Here is a 26,412-nt window from a genome sequence, read left to right as displayed (position 1 = left end):
GGGCGGGGCCCCGCCCCTCACCCCCTTTGTCCGCGGTTGGGCGCCATTTTGCGCGGCGGGCGAGTGCGGGCGCTGATTGGGCTTCGGGGCCCCGCGGCGGAGCCAATCAGCGCGGGGCGCGGACCGGGCAGCGCGGCACGGTGAGCGCGAGCGGCCAATATGGAGCCCCCGCGCGCCGGGATTGGCGGGGCCGCGGCCACTCAGGGGCTGAGGGGGGAACCGGGGCCGGGCTCGGTGCGGCCGCGCCGGGGCCGCGGGGCGAGCGGGGCCGCGAGCAGCGGGGTCGGGTACTCCGCGGCCGGGCGGGGGGCGCGGGGCCCGGCGCCGCAGCGGGGCTCGGCCTGTTCCCCCGGCGCGCTCCGCCCCGGGAGCCTCCCCCGTCCGGTGCCGGTGTGCGCGGTGCTGCTGCCCTGATGTGTCCGGCGGCAGGGCCGGGGGCTCGAGCACACCGGGAGAGCCCCGGGCCGGGGCTTCCCGCAGTGCCTCAACAGCCCCGGCTCATCCCTGGCTTCCACAGCCCGGGCTCCACATGTCGTGCTCCGCCCGCCCCCGTGTTAAATCCCAAATCCCGCTCCGGTGTGGGCGTGCGGTGTCCCGGGAGCGGTGGATCCCGCGGAGCGGAGCTCGGGGACACGGCTCGAGCGATGCTCCGGAGCTCTCGGGCTGTGCGTGGCACTGGTTTGCTCTTGCTGTGGGTTGGTTGTTGAGGAAACTGCTCCTGGTGCAGCTAGATTTGTATAAATATAAATTATGTGTGGTTTATATGTATATGTATAAATATTTGTATGTATTTTTGGAGCTATCCTGTGTAGGGGCAGGAGTTTAAGGATCCTAATGAGTCCCATACAACTCAGTACATGTATATACATATATATATATACGCATACATATATATACATACATATATGTATATATATTAGTTATGTACAATCTATATATTTATATATATTATGTCCATAAATATGACTTTATATATAATATATTTTTATATATTTATGTATAATTATATTTATATATTTAATGCATAATTATATGTATATCTCTGCTGCTGGGACTGCAACATTCCCTGGTTCCCAGAGCATTCCCGGTGAGGATGAGCTGCCCATGAGCTCACTGGGGGAGGAGCTGCCATCCATCCTCTGCCATTGATTGATCCCTGATCATTAATATTTAACTTGGCTGCTCTGTGTTTAACGAATGGGATGAGATAATCCCTTGGATGGTGAGGATCCAAAACCTTGTCCAGAACTTCAGGCAGCTGCTGCAGAGTGTTGGGATTGCAGAGCTGTTAATGTTTTAATTAAAAAAATTAATTTAGGGCAGGAATGAAGAATACAGTGTGAAATTGAAATGGGAACCTGACAGCAGCATTTTCAGAAAGAATATTTATCTTCTTTGACTGTGAAAAAGTCTCAGGAAATGGGCAAAGGATGGGACTCAAACAGCAGCAGTAACCACAGCAACGGGAACAGAGAGTCTGTGACTTAATCCTGTCAGCATTCCTTGAAAAATGGAGGGGGCCAGAGGTTTTGTTGCTTTAGCCTTGGCAAATTAAAGCTCCTGGCTGTGGTTTCATTCAGCAGTGTAGCAGGACCTTGTTCAGTCGTGGCATAAATCAAACACCTCACTGAGGCAGGAATTCTGCTGCTCTTGGGCCGGTGAGGAGGGAAGCAGTGGCAGGGAAAAGATGTTTTTATTTCAGCACAGATGTGTGCAGGGAAAGGACCAAAGAATGAGGGTGAGAGGATGGAGGTGCTGGGAAATCTGCTTCCCAAAATCCATGAAAAGTATGTATTTGAGTATAGAAATATTTGTTTAGGGAAGAAATTCCTCCCTGTGAAGGTGAGGATTAGGAGCTGTGGCTGCCCCTGGATTCCTGGAAATGTCCAAGGCCAGGTTGGCATGGTGGAAGATGTCCCTGCCCACAGCAAGGGGTGACACGGGATTGTCCTTAATGTCCCTTCCCACCCAAACCATCCCATGAGAGCAGGAGAGGGAAGAAAAACAAGGAGAGAAACTTTCACACCTTAAGGTTCAACTTCACACCTGGAGGTTTTGCATTTCCTGAGCTTTCCCAGCAGTGCCACTCCCCATGTGGGCACCAGGCTGTGCAGACTCACAGAACTGGTGAAATCCATGAAATCTGGGCCAGAATTGAGGTGGTTTTGCTGCTCCCTCAGGTTGGATGTGCCTGAAGGGTTTCCTCTGTTTATTGCTGGGGTGGGGCAGTAAAAAATCCCTGGGGCAGCTGCTGGTTTGCTTGGCTTGGCAGCTGCTGGGGACAGTGGGAATTGTCAAACGTGGGGACAGTAGGGGTTGCCAAACCTGGGGACAGCAGGGATTGCCAGCCTGGGGACAGCAGGGATTGCCAAACATGGGAACAGCAGGGATTGGGGACAGCAGGGATTGCCAGGCCTGGGGACAGCAGGGATTGCCAAACGTGGGGACAGCAGGGATTGGGGACAGCAGGGATTGCCAGCCTGGGGACAGCAGGGATTGCCAGGCTGGGGACAGCAGGGATTGGGGACAGCAGGGATTGCCAGGCTGGGGACAGCAGGGATTGGGGACAGCAGGGATTGCCAAACGTGGGGACAGCAGGGATTGCCAGCCTGGGGACAGCGGGGTTTGCCAGGCTGGGGACAGCAGGGTTTGCCAGGCTGGGGACAGCAGGGATTGCCAGCCTGGGGACAGCAGGGATTGGGGACAGCAGGGATTGCCAGGCTGGGGACAGCAGGGATTGCCAGGCTGGGGACAGCAGGGATTGCCAGGCTGGGGACAGCAGGGATTGCCAGGCCTGGGGACAGCAGGGATTGCCAGGCTGGGGACAGCAGGGATTGGGGACAGCAGGGATTGCCAGGCCTGGGGACAGCAGGGATTGCCAGCCTGGGGACAGCAGGGATTGCCAGGCCTGGGGACAGCAGGGATTGCCAGGCTGGGGACAGCAGGGATTGGGGACAGCAGGGATTGCCAAAGGTGGGGACAGCAGGGATTGCCAGGCTGGGGACAGCAGGGATTGCCAGGCTGGGGACAGCAGGGATTGGGGACAGCAGGGATTGCCAGCCTGGGGACAGCAGGGATTGCCAGGCTGGGGACAGCAGGTCACCTGATTTCTGTTTTCCCTGCAGGCCTGAGGCACCATGGAGCAGTACACAGCCAACAGCAGCAGCTCCACGGAGCAGATCGTGGTGCAGGCAGGGCAGATCCAGCAGCAGGTATGGAATGGGGGAATGGGGGAGTCCTGTGCACCCCTCAGAGAGAACAATTGGGATAAACCCCAGATATTTCTTGTAATTCCAAGGAAATGAGGGGTCTGAGCTCTTCCCTAAAGGGAGGTGGTGCCAGAGCCTGAGCTTGGACAGTGGAACATTCAGCTGGGACTCAAAGGGCACCTGGGGACAACATTGGTCTCTGTGGCACTGAGAGATCCAATTTCTTATTTACCTGTGAATAATCCAGGAGCCATGTGGATCCAAACAGCAAATAAATCCCAGTTTGGAAAGAACTTGGTTTCAGCAGCACAAACCTGATCCTCCTGGGTACCTGCTCACCTGACTTCTGTCACCTGGGCACTGATGGCACCTGCCTGGAAGTCAGAGTAAATGTGGTTTTAAAAATTAAATATTAAAATCAAATATATATTTTTAAATTAAATATTAAAAGTAAATATATATATTTAAAATTAAATTAAAAATATAAATTTTTATTTAAATACAAACATTTATATAAAATTTAAATCAAAATGCAGGTGTACAAGTGACCAAATTTCAGTGTAGCAGGAAGTTTGTAAAACGGTAGTAGCATGGGGAAAGTAAAATATAAAAATATATTAACACATCTCTGAAAATGGAGGAAACAAAATATTAACAATCAGTTGTCCACAAGAAAAATTCCCCCAAAGTTGAAATAGGTTTTGTTCAAGCCCACAGAAGTTTCCTCCAGCTTTGCCAAATGAACATTTATAGAGATTCTTTGTTTCAGAACAACAGGTGGAGCAAAACAAACACACAGACCAGGAATTCAACCAACCTCATCCATCCCACAAAGAAATTCACATTTCAGTGTGCAAACACCAGGGCTGAGTTTAGAGGGTTTACTGATTTTGGCTGCTCAGCTTTCCATATCCAGATGTGGGGATGTTTTTCCAGCTGCTGCTGAATTTTTCTTGCATCTTCTGCTCTAGTTGGGGGGGTTTGGTGGTTTGCCATGCAAAGGGCAGAGCCACTGGATGATGTTTTCAGGGAGCTCTGCTTTGCTTTGGCCTCAGGAGGGACCAAATCCTCCCACTGGCTTTAGCTGGAGTTGATTTTTCCAGCCAGAACAAGATTGCACTCGAGATCAAAACATTTTATATTAAGGATTATCTGAAATACCTGTTTGCAGCAGATAACCAAAGATGTAGTTGTTTTATTGACATTTTCCAGGTGAAAAGGACACAAACACAACTCTTGGCTTTCGTTTTCAGTACAACTTCTTAAAGCCTGTGTCTGATGTGAAACATTTTGCTAAAATCAGTTGTTTTACCAGGCTGTTGCAGCACTTGGAGGGAGCTGTCCTTCATCTCCCACAGTTACTGGGAGTATTTTGGGACTCTTAGCAAAGAGGCTAAAGATAGAAAAGGCTTTTAGCCCTGCCTGCTCCTGCAGCCTCCAGACTGTCCCTCAGGGTCACTGGTGGGCAGCCACCGACCCAGGGCTGGCACAGATGAGCTCAGGAAGGGCTTTGTTGGACAAACAAGGGTGCCCAAAATCTGGAACCCTTCGCTGTGCCAAAACCTGGGCAGTGAGCAGACTGAAACCCTGACACTGAGCTTGAAATCCTGCAGAATGCCCTGTCTTGTTCCCTGTGAGTTGGAATATTGAAGCCTGAAACTTCAAAACTAAAACCCTAAAACTGAGCTTGAAATCCTACAAAATCACCTGTCCAAAATCACCTATTCCCGTGAGTTGGAATATTTAAACTTGAAACTTCAAAACTAAAACCCTGAAACTGAGCTTGAAATCCTGCAAAATGCCCTGCCCTGTTCCCTGTGAGTTGGAATATTTCAACCTGGAACTTCAAAACTAAACCCCTAAAACTGAGCTTGAAATTCTGTAAAATCACCTGTCCTGTTCCCTGTTATTGGAATATTGAAACCTGAAACTTCAAAACTAAACCCCTGAAACTGAGCTTGAAATCCTGCAAAATCACCTGCCCAAAATCACCTATTCCTGTGAGTTGGAATATTTAAACCTGAAACTTCAAAACTAAAACACGGAAACTAAGCTTGAAGTCCTGCAAAATGCCCTGTCTTGTTCCCTGTGAGTTGGAATATTGAAGCCTGAAACTCCATAACTAAACCCCTGAAACTGAGCTTAAAATCCTGCAAAATGCCCTGCCCTGTTCCCTGTTATTGGAATATTGAACCTGGCAGTGCAGTTCCAGGGGAACTCCATGCTGAGTTTTGCTGAAACTCCCATTCCTGGTGTTGCTGGCGCAGTGTGTGTGATCCCCACCCCCTGTGGCAGCAGTGTGTTGTGCATTTCCATGTTTCAAGCTCTCCCTGTTCCTGTTCCCAGCAGCAGGGAGGTGTCACAGCTGTCCAGCTGCAGACTGAGGCCCAGGTGGCATCGGCCTCAGGCCAGCAAGTCCAGACCCTCCAGGTAGTGGTGACCTCTCTGATTGTGTTTCTGAGCACTGCATGTCCCTCCCCAGCAGCACATATCTAATGCTGTGTTTTCCCAAGGGGTTCCAGGAGGAGCAGGGGGATGGATGTGGAGCAGGAATTTCTGCTGGGTGCTGCCTCTGGGCTTGGCATTGGAGCTGTTCCCATTGGTGCATGGCAGGAATAAAGTTCAGGGGGATTTTCAAGTTCTAAACAGCAAAATGAGGAAGGGGCAGTTGGGATAAAACCCAAAGATTTCCTGTAGTTCTGAGGAAATGAAGGTTCTGAGCTCTTCCCTGAGGAGGGCTCTGCCTTCACCACACAGAGCTGAGCTTGGACAGTGGAACCTCCTCAGCTGGGACAACATTGGTCTCTGTGGCACCGAGAGATCCAATTTCTTATTTACCTGTGAATAATCCAGGAGCCAAACAGCAAATACATCCCAGCTTGGAAAGAAACTGCTTTCAGTGTGAAGTGTTTCCTGTCTTCCTTAACTCACCCAGGATTTCCAGGAGCCCTTTGTAGAGCAGGTGACAGACCCTGGGCAGCTGTGGCAGTTTTGCACTCAGGATTTTGGTTTTGTTTGGTTTGTAATTCTTCAGAGCAGGGTGCTTCCAAGGGGCTGGGATGGCCCTGCCAGCTGCAGAATCAACACAGCATTTTTTATGTTCAGAGTTTAACTCTCAGATGCTGCCTCACTTGGATTGCTGGGCTCACTGGGACCTCTGGTTGTTGTTATGTTCTTCCCACCTTTTTTTTTTTTTTTTTTTTCCTAGTTTGCCTTGCTGTGATTCATTAACAAAAATCCTGGAATGTCTCTTGTTTTCCTTTCTGCTTCTTGGACATTGTGCTGCTGCCTGTGCTTCTGTGTGCTGACCTGAGCATGCTCCTCCCTGTGTGACCCAGCCCTGGGCTGAGGGCTTTGCATGGGACAGGGACAGAGTGGGGACCTGCAAACTCCCAATTCCCAGGGCAGGATTTGGCTCCTCACCCTCTGGGGTGTGAAACTTGGGTGGCTTTACCCCATTGTGATGTTCTTGTTCCTAAACAAATCAGATTTTGTGATCCCTGAGTTCATGAGACTGATTTTGCATTTAGGCTGTGGAGGTATTTTTCAAGATGTGTGTGGGGAATTTGGGGGCTTGGCAGGTGAGAGGGTTCAAACAGAGAGGTTTTCCCCTTGTTTTTGTTTTAGTGGGCCTTTTTCCCAGTGACCAGAGAGAAACCAGGTCCAAGAGTCCAGAGATTCTCAGGCCAAAGTTACCTCAGAATCCCAGAGTGGTTTGGGTGGGAAGGGACCTTAAAGCTCACCCAGTTCCCACCCCAACACCTTCCCCTATCCCAGAGTGCTCCATCCCTGTCCAGCCTGGCCTTGGACACTTCTATTTATATTTATATTTATATTTATATTTATATTTATATTTATATTTATATTTATATTTATATTTATATTTATATTTATATTTATATTTATCCAATCGAAACCTTTTTAGGCCCAGAAGTGGCTGCTGCCCATCCACTTGGATTTTTCCTCCCTGAACTCCATTTTGTGTTGCTCCAGTTACAATTTCCCTCTCTAACCATGGAGAGTTTCTTCTCCAGCACATCCCATGCTCCATCCATGTCAGTTTGGAAATGAGAATGTTGTAGGCATAAAATTGAAGAGAGCCACCTCAGAACCTCCCTGTCAGAACAGAGTTCTCTCAATAGGAAACCTAAAAAAATCTCAATAGGAACCTCAACTAAGAATCAGTAATTGTGAGGTGAATAATGAAGTTTTTTATCCCACTTTGCTCTTGGGCTGTGCATGAAAAATGGGGCTGGAAAATGGGATTTTCATGCTTTGTAACCACTAGACTGCAGGACAAGCAGATAACTCACTCAATCCTTAGCACTGGAAGGCAGAGCTGGTTTGAAGCAGCTCAGTGCCCGTTCCCCACAGGCAGGGTGGGTGGGCAGGGCTGGGCTCTGGGGCTGCTCTGGTGGCTTTTTCATTGTTGTTTTGTCGTTGCAGGTGCAGGGGCAGCCTCTGATGGTGCAGGTGAGCGGGGGGCAGCTCATCACCTCCACGGGCCAGCCCATCATGGTGCAGGCCGTGCCCGGGGGCCAGGGCCAGACCATCATGCAGGTGCCCGTGTCTGGCACTCAGGGCCTGCAGCAGGTGAGACACCTGGGGACACTGCACAGCTCTGGGGTGCTGCCACTGCCACACAGGGCTCTGCTCAGCACCCCAAACCCAGCCTCAGCTGGTGCTGCCTGGCTCTGGCACGGTGGCAATGAGTAAAAGTCCTTTATGAACTGAATTTTTATGATTTATGGCCTGGTGCAAAGATTTTAGTGCTGAAACACAGCTGGGTCGGTTTGAGACTTTTCATCATGGAATGGATTGGGTTGGATGAGATCTTGAAGCTCATCCAGTTACACCTTCCTGGCATAGGCAGGGACACCTTCCTGTGGGGACAGGGGTACCTGTGATAAGGATACCTCTGATAAGGATACCTGTGATAAGGGTACCTATGGTGTGGGAGACCTTCCCACAGAGCAGGGTTTTTGTTGAGCAAAACAGGCTGAGGTGGTGCTTGGTAGCTCTGGGACAGTGGCAATGAGTAAAAGTCCTTTGTGAACTGGTTTTTTATGGCCTGGTGCAAAGATTTTAGTGCTGAAACACAGCTGGGTTGGTTTGAGACTTTTCATCATGGAATGGATTGGGTTGGATGAGATCTTGAAGCTCATTGAGTTGCACCTTCCTGGCATAGGCAGGGACACCTTCCTGTGGGGACAGGGGTACCTGTGATAAGGGTACCTGTGATAAGGATTGCTATGGTGTGGGAGGCCTTCCCACAGAGCAGGGTTTTTGTTGAGCAAAACAGGCTGAGGTGGTGCTTGGTAGCTCTGGGACAGTGGCAATGAGTAAAAGTCCTTTATGAACTGGATTTTTATGGCCTGGTGCAAAAATTTTAGTGCTAAAACACAGGGTTTGAGGGTTTGTTTGGGGCTTTTCATCATGGAGTGGATTGGGTTGGATGAGATCTTAAAGTTCATACAGTTACACTTTCCTGGCATAGGCAGGGACCCCTTCCTGTGGGGATAGAGGTACCTGTGATAAGGGTACCTATGATATCCCACAGAGCAGGGATTTGTTGAGCAAAACAGGCTGAGGTGGTGCTTGCTAGCTCTGGGACAGTGGCAATGAGTAAAAGTCCTTTATGAATTAAGTTTTCCTGATTTATGGCCTGGTGAAAAGCTTCTAGTGCTAAAACACAGCTGGGTTGGTTTGGGGTTTTTCTTCATGGAATGATTTGAGTTGGATGAGATCTTAAAGCTCATCCAGTTGCACCTTCCTGCCATAGGAGGGATACTTTCCTATGGGAACAGGGATATCTGTCATGTGGGATACCTTCCCACAGAGCAGGATTTTTGTCTCTTGGCATAATTTATCTGGCCCTTGCAGTGTAGTTGGGGATCTGGTGCCTGTTCAATTTATGGCTTAGAAAGAGGATTTTTAAAAATATATATATTTAAGAAAGCTTCTAGCAGGGAATTTGTGCTTGAGCCCCTCTAATGTGTGATGGCTGAAGGGGATTTAAACCTCCCTGTTGCACAGAAGGCAATAGTGAAGGAGGTACAGAAAATGGATTTTTTGGAAGTAATTACCTGTTTAAAAGACAGTTGGTAAATTTAAGGAGGTGGTGCTGAAAAGCAAAGGGAAGAACTGTGACCATGGCATAATGAAAGTGTCCTGATGATTTAGGATGGGATTTAGGAACCCAGCACAGTCCAGGAAGGCAAATGATGTCTTGGTGTTTTGAGAGGTTTATTTAACATTTCCTTTGTTGCAAACCACTGTAATTTGTATGAGGTTTTCTCAGTCTGGTTGGAGGAGGAAAGTCCATAACTGTGTTTTTAAACACAAACTTCAAACCATATTCCAGCTCTTGTTTTTCAATCTAAGAACATTCCACACTGGTGGAAAGACTCTGCAAAGCTGAGGACAACTTTATAAATCCCAGAAATACTTCTGAGTGCTGGATAATGAACACCCCTCAGATGTCTTAAATCTTAGTCCTCCTCTTCCACCTGCCTGTTTGTTCCCAGTGGATGTGAATAATTGATTTCTCCTGGGTGATTTATTGTGCAAGCAGAGCAGAGCTGCTGGAGCACGGTGACACAGCACTCTGCTCCCTCTGCCCTGGGTGGCAATCCATTCAAACCCCTCATTCTCAACTGGAAAAAGAGAAGACTCCCTGCTTCCTTTTTCTGTGCAGCAGCAAATCACCCTCAGGGATGACTTGGTCATGCTGAGGCTGAGGAGGGAGAAATCAGAGGCATAGTTAATGTTCCTTTCTGACTCTTTCTTCCACAGATTCAGTTGGTCCAGCCAGGTCAGATTCAGATTCAAGGTGGGCAGGCTGTGCAGGTACAGGGGCAGCAGGGCCAGACCCAGCAGATCATTATACAGCAGCCCCAGACTGCAGTTACTGCTGGCCAGACACAGGTAACTGCACCAGCATGAAAGGCTTTTCTGCAGAGGAACAGGAAGAGAAACTTTTAAAGATGTGGTTAAGTAAAAAAAAAAAATTAATAAAAGGAATTATTAATATTGAGGAGAACTTGAGAATAAGTGTCATGTTTCTGTAGTGTTTCATACATGACTCTGGGGCAGAAAAATCAGATTGCATGTTTTTCTCCATCGTGTTTCTGTATTTTATTGGTTCGTGGTCGTTTTTGTCTCTCTGTTGAATTTTGAAAACATGAAGCATTGCTAATTCCATACTTGGGCCATTGTGTGCAGTAGTCCAGTCACACCTGGGGTTTCTGCTGATGCTTTTGGTTAGGACCAAAATTAAATTTTGGAGCAGAACAGTTCTTCCTTTCACATCTTCATAGTGAGACAGGAAACTTAGAATTTGGGGTTTTTTTTCATTATTGAACTGTTGGAAAATGCATCTTACATGTGCTTCAGGTGTTTGATCTCCAGGTGTTTGCTCTGTGCTCCAGCCTGTTTCTTACTGCTGCTAATGAGGCAGCAGAAATAGACACCTGGAACACCTCAAGCACCATGTGTTCATTCAGGAATTGTAAACACTGGGGAAAAAGGGCAATTTGTGACGTTTTTGTGCTCTTTGTTTTGTTCAGACCCAGCAGCAGATTGCAGTGCAAGGCCAGCAGGTTGCCCAGGCTGCTGAGGGCCAGACCATCGTGTACCAGCCTGTGAATGCTGATGGCACCATCCTGCAGCAAGGTAGGAGGGCTGGCAGGGGCCAGGGCACCTCCTGGAGAGGCTCTGTGTTTATGGAGGTGTTTGTGTGCTCTGCAGGAATTCACTCCAGAAACAGAAAATCTCCTTGTCTCTGGCAAGGCCTGGTAGAATAAAACCCCTGAGTTTTGCTTTTCCACCTCAAGAGTATGTGGTTACTCACAGTGAGGTTACAAATGCAAAAACCTGATGGAATTCTGATGGAATTTAATCCCTCACTGTGTAGCACTTTCCTGACTCTCTGCATGATTTTGGAAGGATGAATGAGTAAAACACAGAAGTGGGACTAATGCTGTTCCCTTCTTTTTGTGTGCGTGTTTCTGTTTCTTTTTTCTTTTTCCCTCTCTCTCTCTTTTTTTTTTCTTTTTTTTTTTTTTTTTCCTTTCCTTTTGTTTTTCTACTTCCTTAAAGTTACAGTCCCTGTTACAGGCATGATCACCATTCCTGCAGCCAGCCTGGCTGGGGCCCAGATTGTGCAGACAGGAGCCAACACCAACACCACCAGCAGTGGCCAGGGGACGGTGACAGTGACACTGCCAGTGGCTGGCAACGTGGTCAATTCAGGGGGAATGGTCATGGTAGGTGTGAAATCCCCACTGCTGCCTCTGCAGGCTGAGCTTTGAGGTGTTTTGTACTCAAATCTTTTCACAGGGGTAGGGATGGGATGGTGGGAATGGCTTGGAGTGGAAGGAGGGCAGGGGTGGGTGGGATGTTGGGGAGGAATTTCTCCCTGCAGGGACCCCAGAGGAGCTGTGGCTGCTCCATCCCTGCCTGGAGCACCCTGGGATAGTGAAAAGTGTCCCTGAAGGTTGGAATTGGGGGATCCTAAAGATCCCTTCCACCCCAAACCATCCTGTGATTCCCTGGTTCTGTGATTAACTTTTGTCTGAGATTGAGATACCGTGGTCAGTCCTCTCTGGAAGTTCCATTGGTTTAAAGTTTAAACAACACAAATTTTCAGCTCCAAAGGCCTGGATCCTGCTGTGATCTTTGCTCTGGACTTTCTCCCACAGCAGCTCAGAAATGTAGAAACTGAAATCCAAACTGAGCTGATGAGCAAAGGTTTAAATATATTTATTCACTTCTGGTTTCCTTGAGGATCCCTTAGGATTTGTTTCCATCATTTATAGAGGTTTTTCCTGCCAGTTCCTGTTGCTTTGTAGTGTGAACCTCTAGAATATTGCTGGTCCCCACTAGATGTCAGCAGCTCTGCAGTGATGCTCTGAAATGAAATCATTGAAATAAAAGATAACCCAAAAGAAAGGGAAGCACCAGCCATGTCCTGTTTGTTTAATTGTCCAAGAAGCAGCAACACAAGGAATTGTATTGAAATGTGACCTTTATTGTCACAGACACATTTTATGAAAAATCCTTTTGCTAGGATTATTTCTCTTAAGAAGCTGAGAGAGGCCTCAGGAACAAAATGTAAGCATTGATTATCTGCTGCTGTGGAATGCAACAGGTGCATCTGGGATTGTTTCTGATTAATGGCCAATCACAGCCCAGCTGGCTCAGACTCTGGTCAGTCACAAGATTTTATTATCATTCCATTCCTTTCAAGCCTTCTGATGAAGTTCTTTCTTCTATTCTTTTAGTATAGTTTTAATATATATATCATAAAATAATAAATCAGCCTTCTGAAACATGGAGCCAAGACTCTCATCTCTTCCCTCATCCTGGGACCCCTGTGAACACCAACACACTTTATCAGGAAAAGCCAGCAGGACTGATGAGGAATTGTTGGTTTGGATTGGTTTTGCAGAGGTTTGGATTGGTTTTGCAGAGGTTTGGATTGGTTTTGCAGAGGTTTTTAGATTGATTTTGCAGAGGTTTGGATTGGTTTTGCAGAGGTTTTTAGATTGGTTTTAGGTGTATTTGCAGTTTGAGAGCAGCTTCATTGCTCCTTTTCATTTAAGCAGCTGCATTACCCGAGCAACGCCCACTTTCTATCTCAATATCGAGCTGTTGAATGCCATTTTTTGTGGAGTTTGTGTGCTGAGCTGCAAGCACTGAACCCCCCTGTGTGCACAGATGGTGCCTGGGGCTGGCTCAGTCCCTGCCATCCAGAGGATCCCCCTGCCTGGAGCAGAGATGCTGGAAGAGGAGCCCCTGTACGTCAATGCCAAGCAGTACCACCGCATCCTGAAGAGGAGGCAGGCACGGGCCAAGCTGGAAGCAGAGGGAAAAATCCCCAAAGAGAGAAGGGTGAGGATAAAACTCAGGTTTAACGCAAAATTGCTCTGTGGCAAAGGCACAGAATCCCAGCGTGGCTGCAAAATGAGGGTTGGAATCTTGGTGTTCCTCAGTTTTACAGTGGTTTGGTTGTTGATGAGCTGCATCAGAGTAAATTTGTTAAGTCCCTTGAGGATAATTCTGCTTATTTGGGGTGGTTTGGGGAGTGTTTGGAGCTGTGTGTGAGCATGCACTGACTGCCAGTGGGGCAGGGGGTGGATGGGGACTGGAATTTCCTCTGGAGAGGCAGAGACTGGGAATTTCTTCTGGGAAAACAGAGACTGGGAATTTCTTCTGGGAAAACAGTAACTGGGAGTTTGTGGGGCAGGGGATGGATGGGCACTGGGAATTTATTCTAGGAAGGCAGTGACTGGGAATTTCTTCTAGGAAGGCAATGACTGGGAGTCTGTGGGGCAGAGGATGGATGGGAATTGAGAATTTCCCCTGGGAAAGCAGAGACAGGGAATTTGTAGGGCAGGAGATGGATGAGGACTGGAATTTCCTCTGGAAAAGCAGTGACTGGGAATTTCTTCTAGGAAGGCAATGACTGGGAATCTATGGGACAGAAGATGGTTGGGGACTGGGAATTTCTTCTGGGAAGGCAGGGACTGGGAATGTGTAGGGCAGAGGATGGATGGATGGATGGATGGATGGATGGAAGGATGGATGGAAGGATGGATGGAAGGATGGATGGAAGGATGGATGGAAGGATGGATGGAAGGATGGATGGATGGATGGATGGATGGATGGATGGATGGATGGATGGGGACTGGGAATTTCCTGTGGGGAGGCAGAGACTGGGAATTTCTTCTGGGAAAACAGTAACTGGGAGTTTGTAGGGCAGGGGATGGATGGGCACTGGGAATTTATTCTAGGAAGGCAATGACTGGGAGTCTGTGGGGCAGAGGATGGATGGGGATTGAGAATTTCCCCTGGGAAAGCAGAGACAGGGAATTTGTAGGGCAGGGGATGGATGGGGACTGGAATTTCCTCTGGAAAAGCAGTGACTGGGAATTTCTTCTAGGAAGGCAATGACTGGGAATCTATGGGACAGAAGATGGTTGGGGACTGGGAATTTCTTCTGGGAAGGCAGGGACTGGGAATGTGTGGGGCAGAGGATGGATGGATGGATGGATGGATGGATGGATGGATGGATGGATGGATGGATGGATGGGGACTGGGAATTTCCTGTGGGGAGGCAGAGACTGGGAATTTCTTCTAGGAAGGCAGGGACTGGGAATCTGTGGGGCAGAGGATGGAAGGAAGTGGCGGAAGGAAGGAAGGAAGGAAGGAAGGAAGGAAGGATGGAAGGAAGGAAGGAAGGAAGGAAGGAAGGAAGGAAGGAAGGAAGGAAGGAAGGAAGGAAGGAAGGAAGGAAGGAAGGAAGGAAGGAAGGAAGGATGGATGGATGGGGACTGGGAATTTCCTCTGGGGAGGCAGAGACTGGGAATTTCTTCTAGGAAGGAAGGGACTGGGAATATGTAGGGCAGAGGATGGATGGATGGATGGATGGATGGATGGATGGATGGATGGGGACTGGGAATTTCCTCTGGGAAAGCAGAGACTGGGAATATGTAAGGCAGACGACAGATGTGGACTGGGAATTTCTCCTGGAAAACCAATGACTGGGAATTTCTCCTGGGAAAGCAGTGACTGGGAGGGTCGTGGGGCAGAGGATGGATGGATGGGGACTGGAATTTCCCCTGGGAAGGCAGAGTGGCTCTCCCTGAGCTGCTCTCCCTCCCTCCCTCCCTGCAGAAATACCTGCACGAGTCGCGGCACCGGCACGCCATGGCCAGGAAACGCGGAGAGGGCGGGCGCTTCTTCTCCCCCAAGGAAAAGGACAGCCCTCACATGCAGGTGAGTGGGGTTTGGGGCCAAATCCCCTTTTTAACCCTTCAGGACACACAGCAGAGGTGTCTGTGCTGCTTTGTTTGGGGTTTTGGGCTTTGCTGCTTGTCCCTCCCTCCCTCTGAATTTTTTATCTGCTGCCCCTTGGCCCTCCCTGCCTTTAGATTTATTTCAAGCATAAAATAAATAAAACCTGGGAATAAAACCTCCTGTCACTGCTTGTGGAGAGCAAGGGATGTTTGCCTTGAGGAATTAAATGACAATAATGTGGATAGAAGTGTGTTCACTTTGTAGTTCTTAGGATAAGTGCACACAAACATTGTGTGTTTGTAAAACAGCCTTTCTGCCTGGGGACTGGGCCGTTCTTTCAGGACATCAATTAAAGGTAGAGACTCCTTATCTGTACATCTGATGGAAAATTTAAAGATGGGAATATCTGATTCTTAGCTGCATCTTGATTTGCATAAAAGGTGCAAGGCATTTTTCAAAGGAAGGGACATAATGGAGTGGAATGAGCAGGTTCTGTGGTTGCTCAGTGCTTTAGAGCAGTCCTGTGCCTCTAGGGAGTGTTTCTTATTTTGAACCAAAATCATTCCTAAATACTGGTCCTAAATACCAGAAACAACAAATTCCCGGGAGGTATTTAGGATTTTTGTGGCCTGTAAAACCCAGGAAAAACAAGACAGTTTTGGGGCTCAAGGGAAGTGCAGCAGTGTGTCCTCCTGATGGTTGTGTGTGGCTCTCTCTGCTTCATGGAAAAACGTGAAATCTCCACCCTTTTGTGTCTGCAGGATCCATCTCAAAGCAACGAAGAAGCAATGACACAGATGATCAGGGTCTCCTAACCCCTGCTTCCAGGGCAAAACACCTGAAGGGAATTCCCATCCCTCCTGCCAGCCTGCCCTGCCTGCCCAGTGCCCCCTGGCGTGGGACAATCTCCGTGCCACAGCCTGTCCTTCCCCACAGAGCGAGCACCACGTGCTGAGGACGTGCTTGAGGTTTCAACTCTTCCACCAGAACCTTTCAGGCCTCCTTGGTGCCCTCTCCTGATCCAGCACAGGGAATTCAGAGTCCGAGTGCTCATCTCTGGTTTTTCCTTTATTTTCCCACCTCAGTCCCTGGGGCTGGTGCAGCTCAGCCCTGTCCAGGGACAGATTCCAGCTCCTCCAGCAGCACTGAGCAGGGCTGGGCTTGAGATTTCTTATTCCATCCACTGCTCACCCCTCTGGACTTGGTTTTCCCTGAGCTGGGCATTGCTGTTGCACTTGTGGCCCTGGCAGAAACTGAAGGGGATTCTTTTCAATTCCACCCTGTACATGTGTAAAGAAGCTCTTCTCTGGGAAAGGTTCAGCCATCCAATCAATGCTAGAAATAGTCGAGATTCCTGCAGGACTCGATGTGTTGTGTCTCTGTTGCAAGTGGGGTGGGAGAGGGAGATGTGGGGGGGATTGGGTCAGTGGATCAGTCTCTGCCTGGGTTTGGATGTTCATTGCCAGTCCTTTTGCTTTGGAAGAAAACTGGATGTGAGTATAGAAAGGATTGAAACTTTTCAGTGACTCTCTTCCAAAGGATTTATTTTTTTTTTTTTTAAATTGTATTTTTCTCACCTGCCAGTGAAATCCATGGTTCCTCCAAGAGATGTGGAGCCCTCAGTGTCACAGAGGTGGCACTTGGCCATGGCTGGGATGGAGTTTCTGGTGCCTAAATCATTTCTACAATTCCAAGGGATGATTCAGGACAGCAGCAGCTGGGGCAGCTCAGCCTGAGCTCCCTGAAGGACTCAGCAGATACTGATGAACCTTTCATTAATGCTTTTTATAAATTAAGCTCTTAAAATCCAAACAGAAGTGGCACTTAGCAAAGGAGCAATACTTACATTATTAAAAAATAGGATTTTCCCATGACCTATAGCTGGCTTTGTCTGAGCATCTCCACAGAACAGAGTTTTAATTTCAATTCTAAGCCTGCTCTATTATAATTTGAATTTTGGTGATGGGAGCAGTAGTTACAAGCATTTAACAGGTGATTTCTCACCATTGCACTGCTCACCTTGATGAGTTACACAGCTGCTCTGCTGGAGTCCCAGAATTTCCAGGTTTTTGTGTGTCCTGTAGCTCAAACTGGATCACAGCAGTGAAATTTGGGGTTGGGAATGTGCTGGGTGAATGGGAACCTGGCCAGGTGCAGCTGAAGAGTGAGGAAAAGCTGCCAAGGATGGCTGAGACTGTGTCAAACCCAGTGAATGCTGAATTGAAGTGACAAGGAAATGCAGCTGGGAGAAGATGGAAGGAAATACCATTTCCAATTTACTGGCTAAAGACAAAGTGGAGAACAAATCAAGAGGACGCAAAAGAACAGAGCCTGGAAAATGCCATTTCCTTTGGATGAAGTGAAAATCCTAAACCTGAGAGAGGAGGAAAGTTGGATCCTTGTGAGCAGGGAATGCTGGGGAGCCTGTTTGGGTGCAGGACAGGAGGGGTTTGGGATGGATCCCCAAAAGCAGCTCAGCTCCTTGCTGTGACCCTGCAGCTGCCCTGGCCCCTGGCAGGCACAGAAATCTCCTTCCTTCCAGTTTTCATCCCAACTCAGATGAGCAATCTGACACTCTGTGCTCACAGCTCTTAATTAGGATTTATTTCTAATCATTCCAAGGGCGTTTTTAACGTGGATGGCACCCTCAGGGCCTCTGGGTGTTCCTGCCTTAAATCCTTGTCCAGTTCCAGCGCTGGTTTTGCTCAGCTGGCACCTGAAGCTCACCCAGCATTTCCTGGGCTCTCCCCATTCCAGGAATGTGCAGCTCTCCTTAAGGGATTTGAGTTGAATTTGCAGCATTACTGTAAATATTTTTTTGGAGCATCTGTACATTTTGTTGGTGGAATATTTGCTGGAGTAAAACCCTCTCCCTGATATATTTTGCTCTTCAGTTGATGCTAAATCTGTCCTGAAACACCTTTTTGAGAGCTGGAAGTTCAGGAAGCAAGATTATTGCTCTGACATAGATTTTGTTTCATTTTTTTTAAAGAAATAATTTACTTTTCTTAAAGAACTTGTAAGCTTTTTTTCCCAATATCCCTTCATATCTAGGTTCTCTGATCTGCTGTTGTAGGTTGTGTGTGAAGAAATACGGATTTGTGTTCTAGAAAGTCTTACTGTTAATATTTTAAATAGTGATGTGAAATCCCATTATTTTTTTTATTTGTTTTGTGTTCTGTGTAAACTGCTGAAAGTTGTGTTTATTTGGTGAGGTTGGAGCCAGCAGTCAACACCACGGTACCAAAAATATTTGCTTTCTTTTCCAGGCAAATCTGTGAAAACTGGAGAAATGTCCAGTTCAAAACCTCCCTAGTAATTAAATTAAAATTCTTTGTAGATTGGCTACACTTGAGTAAAAATTTCACTTTAGGAGTGAGTTTAACATTCTAAATTTCACTTTAGGAGCGAGGATGAAAGAAGAAGTTTGGGGAAAAATGTGTTTGATTGGCCCAGAGCAGTGAAGCATCAAACCCATCAAAACCCAGATTTTTAGGAGTGTAAAGATCAGGATTTGGAAGAAAATGGTCCTCAAGTGATGCTAAATGCATGTTAAAAAGAGCTGAAAAATCAACTTTTCTTTGTGGGAGGGTCCTGAGCTTAACGTAACGTCAGGCAAAGTTTGTACATAGTTCAAAGTTTTTAATTTTTTTTATATGATGCATTTTTTCAGGTGTATTTTGGTCTTTAATAGATGCAATTGTAAGTACTGTGTACACTCTCCAGCTAATAAAATTTATAAACTGAGAAGTTTCTGCTCTTTGTTTTGGGAATTTTGTGAGGGGCCAGGGGAGGGCAGCACCAACTCCACGCCAACATTTCACCATCTCAAAACCCCCGGAGCACAAAGCTGGCACTCACGAATTCTTCCCAGAATTGGTCAACACGGTGACGATCACACAAAATAAAACCCTAATGCAAACAAACAAACAGAAAAAAAAAAAGGAAATGACAGCATGTAAGATCAGAGAATGGGAAGCTGGGCAGGAAATGAGGAGAACAATCACGCAAGCCTGGTTAGGAAGTCAGAAATCAGTTTCTTTAGTTATTATGATGTAATTTTTTAGGTTTTGGGGGTTTTTTTCCCAGACAATTTGCAGTAGAATTATAAAATAATATTGGATATAATGGTAAAAAGCTTGGTATTGTGTGGCCACATCAAAGCAATCAATAGGAATTTGCTTTTTCTGTCACCCTCACCTTCAGAGCTGCAGAATCAGATTTTATCCAATCCAGGATCCAATCCCTTCCTTCCCTCCCCTGCCACCCCCTGTCCAGGCTGGAATCTTCCTGAAATCTTGATATCCAAAAATTAAACCCAGTTTTGTGCCCTGTTCAGCATCCTCGGTCTGTAGCTCACGGAATTAAGAGGAAAATCTCAGCCAGCTGAATTTGGGGATTTATCCAGAATCCCTGAGGGATGTTTTGCTCATTTCACCACCACCACAGGATTCTGCAGTTGGATCAACAGGGGTGTAATTTGTAATAAAGTCAAGCTGGATTTATCCTGGAGGACAGGCGTGTGTTAATAAACAACAAACAGGGAGACGCAGAGTTATTTCTTTGGAAAACAAATCACTACACTGGAGAGTAAATTCCACCCCAGGAGCTCAAGCTGATGACAATTGATACTGTAAAGCAGACAAATATTTTCCAAGAAGCCCCTTGTTTATTAAAACGTGTCAAATGCATTACTTGTCTCTCTGAAGCCCAGGAAAAATCTCATAGCTTTAAAATAAAGCAGATTTTTTTACCACTTTGCTGAATCTCATCAGAATGGGCAGTAATTGATACTTTTTGGTGAATATTTAAGTCCAGAGGAAGGAGCTCACTCGGCCTGGCTGTGGTGCTCTATCAGCTGCTGCCAGACATCAGCAGTTTCCTCTATTTGGGTTTATAGCTCCCTGCTATTTAAAAAATAGAGTAATTTGGAAATGAAATGCACCCCAGCTTTCCTCTGGGTTTGCCCACCAAGGTGCTGTGCAGTTGGAAAAGTGCAATTATTTTCCAGGATTCTGCATCCAGGTCTTTCTTTTCCCTCACCCCATGCCCACCCTCAGCAGCTGGGTTCAAACCAAGCCGGGTGGTTTTAACTGAAGTGGTTTTGGTTTGAGGACGTCAGCCCTGGTTCATCTACAGCTGCAAATGTTTCCTCCTTGCCTCACGAAATTGGGGAAGAGCAGAGGGGGTGTGTGGTGAAAGGGAATGTGAGCTCTAATGGGGCTTTGATCAGAGATACCTTGAATTTGGGGCAGCATTTTGCACCAAACACAGAGCAGGAGTTTCCTGCTGGCCCTCACAGGATGGGAGCAATGAGGGACAGGGAGTTCAATTTTTTGTTGTTTTTTTTTTTTTTTTTTTTTTTGCAAACAGCCCCAAAAGTTTTGATGAGCCTCGAGTTGTGATTCATTGAGGGGGAAGAGAGGAAAAAACAACTCCCACAGTGTGCAGGTCACAGAGCCAACATCAGCACAGAGGGAATGGGAAGGACAGAACCAGCCCCAGAAATGTTTCTGCCCCAAACCCATTTGCTTTTGATTAATACAATCCTACCAAATTACATTCATTGGTTTTGAGGGTAATCAGTAAGTTATCGATTAATTTATTTTTATTTCAGATGGCAAATTCCTCTCTGTGGATGCAGCCATACAACAGTCACTGTCTAGACAGAAGACAGCAACCGACACAGAATTTTTTCCTCAAAAGTTGCTGATTTAAAACTGAGAACCTCACAGTGGTGGGAGGGAAAGACCTCGGAAGGACAAAGGTTGCCAGATATCCCACCATGAATCTCAATTTCTGGACAAAACACAGAACTACTCTAAAAATGAGAACCCAAAAGTGTAATTAAGCAAATTTCAGTCATTGCTTCTGTGGGCAATGAGAGGTTGGGCTCTGAGCTGCTGTTTCTGCTGGCTCTGGATGTTCCAGCCTGTCCTGCAGGCTCTGAGTGTTCCTGGATGTTCTGAACACTCCAGGGTGTCCCAAGCGTCACCTCTGTTCTGTCACCTGCTGTCCTGCAGGAATCCACACCAAGCCACAGAATCAGCTGGGTTTTATTCAGTTTTGCAGGGAAAAAGAAACGTGAGTGCCCATGGGAGCCTGGGAGAAAACACAGGGAGAACAAGAGAGAGACAATTCCTGTGTTCACAAAGTCCCTTCAGAGAGGAGAAGCTGCCTCAGAGGCGCAAGGAGACCCCATCCCTGTCCTGGTGTGTCCTGCAGCTCCTCTCCCCTTTCCAACAGGGGTTTTCTCCAACCATCCCCACTGTCCAAAGCAGCTTTTGGAAGCTGCTCTTCCTCCCCTTGGAAAGACAGAATTTGTCACCTAAGATGACAGGAAGCTGATGGGTGTCAGTTCAGAGCATGATGGAACGGTCCTGGGAATGAGGTCTGGAATAACTGCCTGGGGATGAGACGCCAAGGGGAAGAGGTGATGATGGGAACCTCTCCAGAGTGACAGGTTCTTCCAGACCTGTGCTTAGTAGTGGTCCTTTCCTTGTGGCAGGTGGCCTTTTCCATGGATTTGCCTTTTCCATGGATTTGCCTTTTCCATGGATTTGCCTTTTCCATGGATCCCCTTGGCTTGGCTCACGCAGAGCTCTCCCAGGAGAGGCCGATTCCATCACGTCCAAGGTCAGCAGGGACTGGGAGCTCCTGCTGCTCACCCAGTTCTGGGCTCTGCCCTCTCTCCCTGCTCTTCCTGCTGAGGGCAACAGCCCCGACCAGCACAGCCACAATGAACTTGGCCACCAGGAATCCAGCCAGGATGTAGAAAACAGTGAAATCCACGTCAGGAGGGGACCTGTGGGGAACCAGAAACACAACCGTGAAAGGGATGGTCCAACCTTGAAAAAATCTCTTGTGGTGCTGCCTTAGTCCCAGGAAGATGAGAGATCTCAGAACGAGGAGTTGTGGGCTCACCTGGAGATGCTCTGCACAGCTCTGGGCTCCTCTGGCACATGGGTCACCAGGTCAGCTGCTGATGGAAACACAACAGTTTAGTCTGCAGATGTTTCTGGGTGATGTTCAGCTGGGCAGGGAACCCAGGAGAGATGGGGCACTGGGAGCAATAAGGAGGTGATAATTCAGATACCCTCTAACAGCGAGGCCATGCTGCTGTAAATCAGGAATAAAGAGAGGCCCATGAAACACAGAACCTCCTTAGAGCGAGACAAAAGTAAACGTTGACTCAAGTGGGCCCTTGGCAACTGCAGACACCCATGAAATACCAATAGGAACCTGTGAAATTCCAGTAGGAACCTGTGAAATTCCAACAGGAACCCATAAAATTCCAATAGGAACACGTGATATTCCAGTAGGAACCTGTGAAATTCCAACAGGGACACATGAAATTCCAGTAGGAACCCGTGAAATTCCAGTAGGAACCTATGAAATTCCAACAGGAACCCATAAAATTCCAATAGGAACACGTGAAATTCCAGTAGGAAAATGTGAAATTCCAGTAGGAACTTGTGAAATTCCAGCAGGGACACGTGAAATCCCAGTACAAACCTGTGAAATTCCAATAGGAACCTATGAAATTCCAATAGGAACCTGTGACATTCCAATAGGGACACATGAAATTCCAGTAGAAACCTGTGAAATTCCATGAGGAACCTGTGAGATCCCAGTAGGAACATGTGAAATTCTAATAAGCACCCACGAAACTGAAATAGGAAAGCGCGAAGTTCCATGAGGAACCTGTGAAATTCCAGGTAGGAACCCCTGAAATTCCATGAGGAACCCGTGAAAGTCCAAGAGGAACCGGTGAAAGTCCAAGAGGAACCTATGAAACTGAAATAGGAAAGCACAAAATTCCATGAGGAACCTGTGAAATTCCATGAGGAACCCGTGAAATTCCATGAGGAACCCGTGAAAGTCCAAGAGGAACCCCTGAAATTCCATGAGGAACCCGTGAAAGTCCAAGAGGAACCTATGAAACTGAAATGGGAAAGCGCGAAATTCCATGAGGAACCCCTGAAATTCCATGAGGAACCCGTGAAAGTCCAAGAGGAACCCATGAAACTGAAATAGGAAAGCACAAAATTCCATGAGGAACCTGTGAAATTCCATGAGGAACCCGTGAAAGTCCAAGAGGAACCCATGAAACTGAAATAGGAAAGCACGAAATTCCATGAGGAACCTGTGAAATTCCAGGTAGGAACCCCTGAAATTCCATGAGGAACCCGTGAAAGTCCAAGAGGAACCCGTGAAAGTCTGATAGGAACCCATGAAACTGAAATAGGAAAGCACAAAATTCCATGAGGAACCTGTGAAATTCCATGAGGAACCTGTGAAATTCCATGAGGAACCCCTGAAGTTCCATGAGGAACCCTCCAAACTCGGAGCCCCCATCACGTACCTGCCAGCACCTCCACCTGCACCCTCCTGAGGCTCCGCGTGTGGCCCAGGAACCCCGTCTGGCACTGGTAGAGCCCCGCGTCGCGCCGGCGCAGGCCCCGCATGGTGACGGTGAGCAGCCCGGCGCGGGCGTCGTCCCGGATGGAGGTGCCGCCCCGGCTGGGCCTGGGCAGGGGCAGCCAGGCGGGCGGCGCGCTCGCCACGGGCTGGCAGCGCCCCTGCCCCAGCTGGCGGCACCAGCTCTTGTCCCGCCACCACTGCCGCGCGTCGTACGAGCAGTTGATGGAAATGGTGTCGCCCTCCACGGCCACCACGGTGATGTTCTCGGCAGCGCAGGATGCTGCGGGACAGAGGGACGGAGGGACGGAGGGATGGAGAGATGGAGGGACAGAGGGACGGAGGGATGGAGTGGAGGGACGGAGGGATGGAAGGACAGAGGGACAGAGGGATGGAGAGATGGAGAAACAGAGGGATGGAGGGACAGAGGGACGGAGAGATGGAGAGATGGAGGGATGGAGGGATGGAGGGACAGAGGGATGGAGGGACAGAGGGACGGAGGGATGGAGAGATGGAGGGATGGAGGGATGGAGGGACAGAGGGATGGAGGGACAGAGGGACGGAGGGATGGAGAGATGGAGGGATGGAGGGATGGAGGGACAGAGGGACGGAGGGACGGAGGGACAGGGACAGAGGGACAGAGGGATGGAGAGATGGAGAAACAGAGGGATGGAGGGACAGAGGGACGGAGGGACAGAGGGACAAAGAGATGGAGGGATGGAGGGACAGAGAGACAGAGGGATGGAGAGGTGGAGGGACGGAGAGACAGAGGGATGGAGAGGTGGAGGGACAGAGAGACGGAGGGACGGAGGGACAGGTGAGCCAAGGTTCTTCCAGGTCTATCCCTCATTGTGGAGATGTTGAACGTCCTTTTCATCCTCTAGTGATGACACCCATAGGGATGTCACCTGTAGAGATGTCGCTCATCACCTATGGGGATGTCACCTGTAGGGCTGTCACTTGTGGAACTGTCACCCATCGGGTGTCACCTGTAGGACTGTCACCCGTAGGGCTGTCACCTGTGGGGTTACACTCCTTTACGAGTGTCACCTGCGGAATGCCACCTGTGGGGTTAGCACCTCTAGGAGTGTCACTTGCAGGGCTGTCACCTGTAGGTGTGTCTCTGTAGAGCTGTCACCCATTGGCTGTCACCTGAAGGACTGTCACTTATGAGACTGTCACCCACAGGGCTGTCACCCTCAGCGTTGTCACCTGTAGGATGTCACCCATCCCCTTTCCCCATGACCAACCCACTGTGCTCAGATCTTGGCTCAGATATTCTGGAATTTGTCCCAGTGACACCCCCAAACCAGTGTCCTGCTCACTGGTTCCTTCTGAATCCCACTTATCAAATCCAGTTTAACTTTTTTTTCCACCCTATCTTTTAATACCTTACTAATTTTAACCATGTTGACAACTGGGTTTTGTCTGCTTGAGGTTTTTTTTAAATTGTCTGGGTTCCTTATTTCTAATTTCCATTCCTCTTTGTGACAGGCTGAGGGGACAGTCTGAGCTATTCATACTTCCAGAAAGAAGTGCAGTGTGGTATTTGTGGAAATCTATTTCTAGTGAAAAAAACCTCACAGGCAAAAATGCTTCTGTGAGATCATCAGTAATGATAAAACAGAAGTAAATTTAAAAATAGGCTCTTGTGAGGACTTTGTGCTGGCTGAGCCTTTTAATAACACTTCTTACAATAATTTCAACAATTGTAAGTGAATTGTAAACTGAAAACGATGAAGTTCTTTCAGCTTGACTGGAAGAAGACCTAAAATGGATCTCTGCAATCCAACACCTACAGAGCTTTATCCTGATGTGTTGATCCAGTCCTAATTTACCTCATGGAATATCCAGCCCAGTCCTGTTCAATCCCTTCAAAACTCTTTAACTGCTTCTCCCATTTCCCCTTCCTTCCCCCAGCCCCAGAATTCCCACAGCACTGCAAAACCTCTCTCAAACAGAATCACTGACAGATTCCCTGGAAAATGTTGCGTCATTCTCTTTTCAACCAATTCTCCTGACAGATCATAAACTATGGATGCTCCTCCTCTTTTCTCGGGTGCAAAGCACAGTGAACTTTTCCCAAACTCACCCCAATTTTTGGGACAGGTTTCTGTGCTTCCTCAGCCTGAGTCTGTTGCCTTTCCCTGCTCTGCTGTGACATTTGGGCTCCCCAAAATGCTGCAGAGAGCCCCAGCTGTGCCCTGCACCTCATTTCACTCCTTTCCAAGCTGGAAACCCCAGGAGTGTGGGATTTCAGAGCTGTGCCCTTCACTGGGTTTCATTTCCCTGCCCCTGAGCCCCACCTGTGACCATTTGCATCTATGTAAATCCCATTTGCTAATGCAAACAACCCAGAATTTTGCAATTTCACGTTGCACACAGGACTTCTCTCATCAGCGGTTCCCGTTCTGACTCAAAAGGATCCCTGTGAGGAAACCTGGGAGCTCTGGGATCACCCTTTGATGGGTGCTTTGCTAAATAAAGGGAAAAGTGAGGATGGAGCCTTCAGACAGAGCCAAAGCTTTGCCTTAATCCTTCCCCCTTTACCTGACCCCAAAACCACGTGGGGATCTTACCTGACAGCAAGAGCAAGGTGAGGTTCAGGAGCTTCTCCATGGGGCTGAGCAGAGGAGGAGCAGGAGAGGAGCAGGAGAGGAGCAGGAGAGGAGCAGGAGAGGAGCTGGAGAGGAGCTGGAGAGGAGCGAGCTGGCTCAGCCCAGGGCCAGCTCCTCTCCCCCTGCTCGCTGTGACGGAAGGAAGGAGCACAGGAACTTGGCATTCTCTTCATCCTGCACATTGAGCAATGCTCCAGGAACAGGCATTGCCCTCGTGGGCTGAAAATTCAGGCATCAGCACTGGGAGGGAGCAGCACGTGGCAGGCTGGGGCCACAGGCTGTGTGTCTGCTCCCACCAGAGCAGGATTTCATGGAATTATGGAATGGTTTGGGTTGGAAGGACCTTAAAACTCATCCAGCTC

The 26,412-nt window shown here is 48.1% G+C and overlaps 2 protein-coding genes across 15 annotated transcripts; one reads left to right on the top strand and one right to left on the bottom strand.

The window, feature by feature from the left end:
• Positions 1-18,761, top strand: NFYA (nuclear transcription factor Y subunit alpha). 14 transcript variants are annotated; one of them, XM_074528416.1, is made up of 10 exons: positions 1-140; positions 3,126-3,212; positions 5,559-5,639; positions 7,656-7,802; positions 10,005-10,136; positions 10,778-10,883; positions 11,310-11,476; positions 12,930-13,103; positions 14,889-14,990; positions 15,773-18,761. In XM_074528416.1, exons 2-10 carry the CDS (start codon positions 3,138-3,140, stop codon positions 15,824-15,826), a joined length of 1,038 nt encoding a protein of 345 aa, XP_074384517.1. In that variant the 5' UTR covers positions 1-140; positions 3,126-3,137; the 3' UTR covers positions 15,827-18,761. The 14 variants fall into 14 exon arrangements, with proteins under 14 accessions (XP_074384517.1, XP_074384514.1, XP_074384515.1 ...); XM_074528413.1 differs by having other exon boundaries at positions 5,559-5,642; XM_074528414.1 differs by having other exon boundaries at positions 5,556-5,639.
• On the bottom strand, positions 18,164-26,356 carry LOC141725313 (triggering receptor expressed on myeloid cells 2-like). Its single transcript, XM_074528423.1, is given in 5 exon segments — positions 18,164-21,816; positions 21,936-21,993; positions 23,377-23,715; positions 26,012-26,054; positions 26,056-26,356. Coding segments are annotated over 5 exon segments (831 nt in total). The 5' UTR covers positions 26,233-26,356; the 3' UTR covers positions 18,164-21,602.
• Between the last annotated feature and the right edge of the window lie 56 nt (positions 26,357-26,412).

The sequence above is a fragment of the Zonotrichia albicollis genome, chromosome 28, assembly GCF_047830755.1.
Source record: "Zonotrichia albicollis isolate bZonAlb1 chromosome 28, bZonAlb1.hap1, whole genome shotgun sequence".
Lineage (NCBI taxonomy): Eukaryota > Metazoa > Chordata > Aves > Passeriformes > Passerellidae > Zonotrichia > Zonotrichia albicollis.
Note: the sequence above shows the minus strand (reverse complement) of the source record. Positions and strands in the feature narration are given on the sequence as shown.

Excerpts from the sequence above, each read along its gene's own strand:
- NFYA (XM_074528411.1), top strand. The coding sequence starts at position 3,138 with ATGGAGCAGTACACAGCCAACAGCAGCAGCTCCACGGAGCAGATCGTG. Across the intron at positions 5,643-7,655 it reads AAGTCCAGACCCTCCAGGTA|GTGCAGGGGCAGCCTCTGAT; the intron begins GTGGTGACCTCT and ends TTGTCGTTGCAG. Across the intron at positions 11,477-12,929 it reads ATTCAGGGGGAATGGTCATG|ATGGTGCCTGGGGCTGGCTC; the intron begins GTAGGTGTGAAA and ends CTGTGTGCACAG.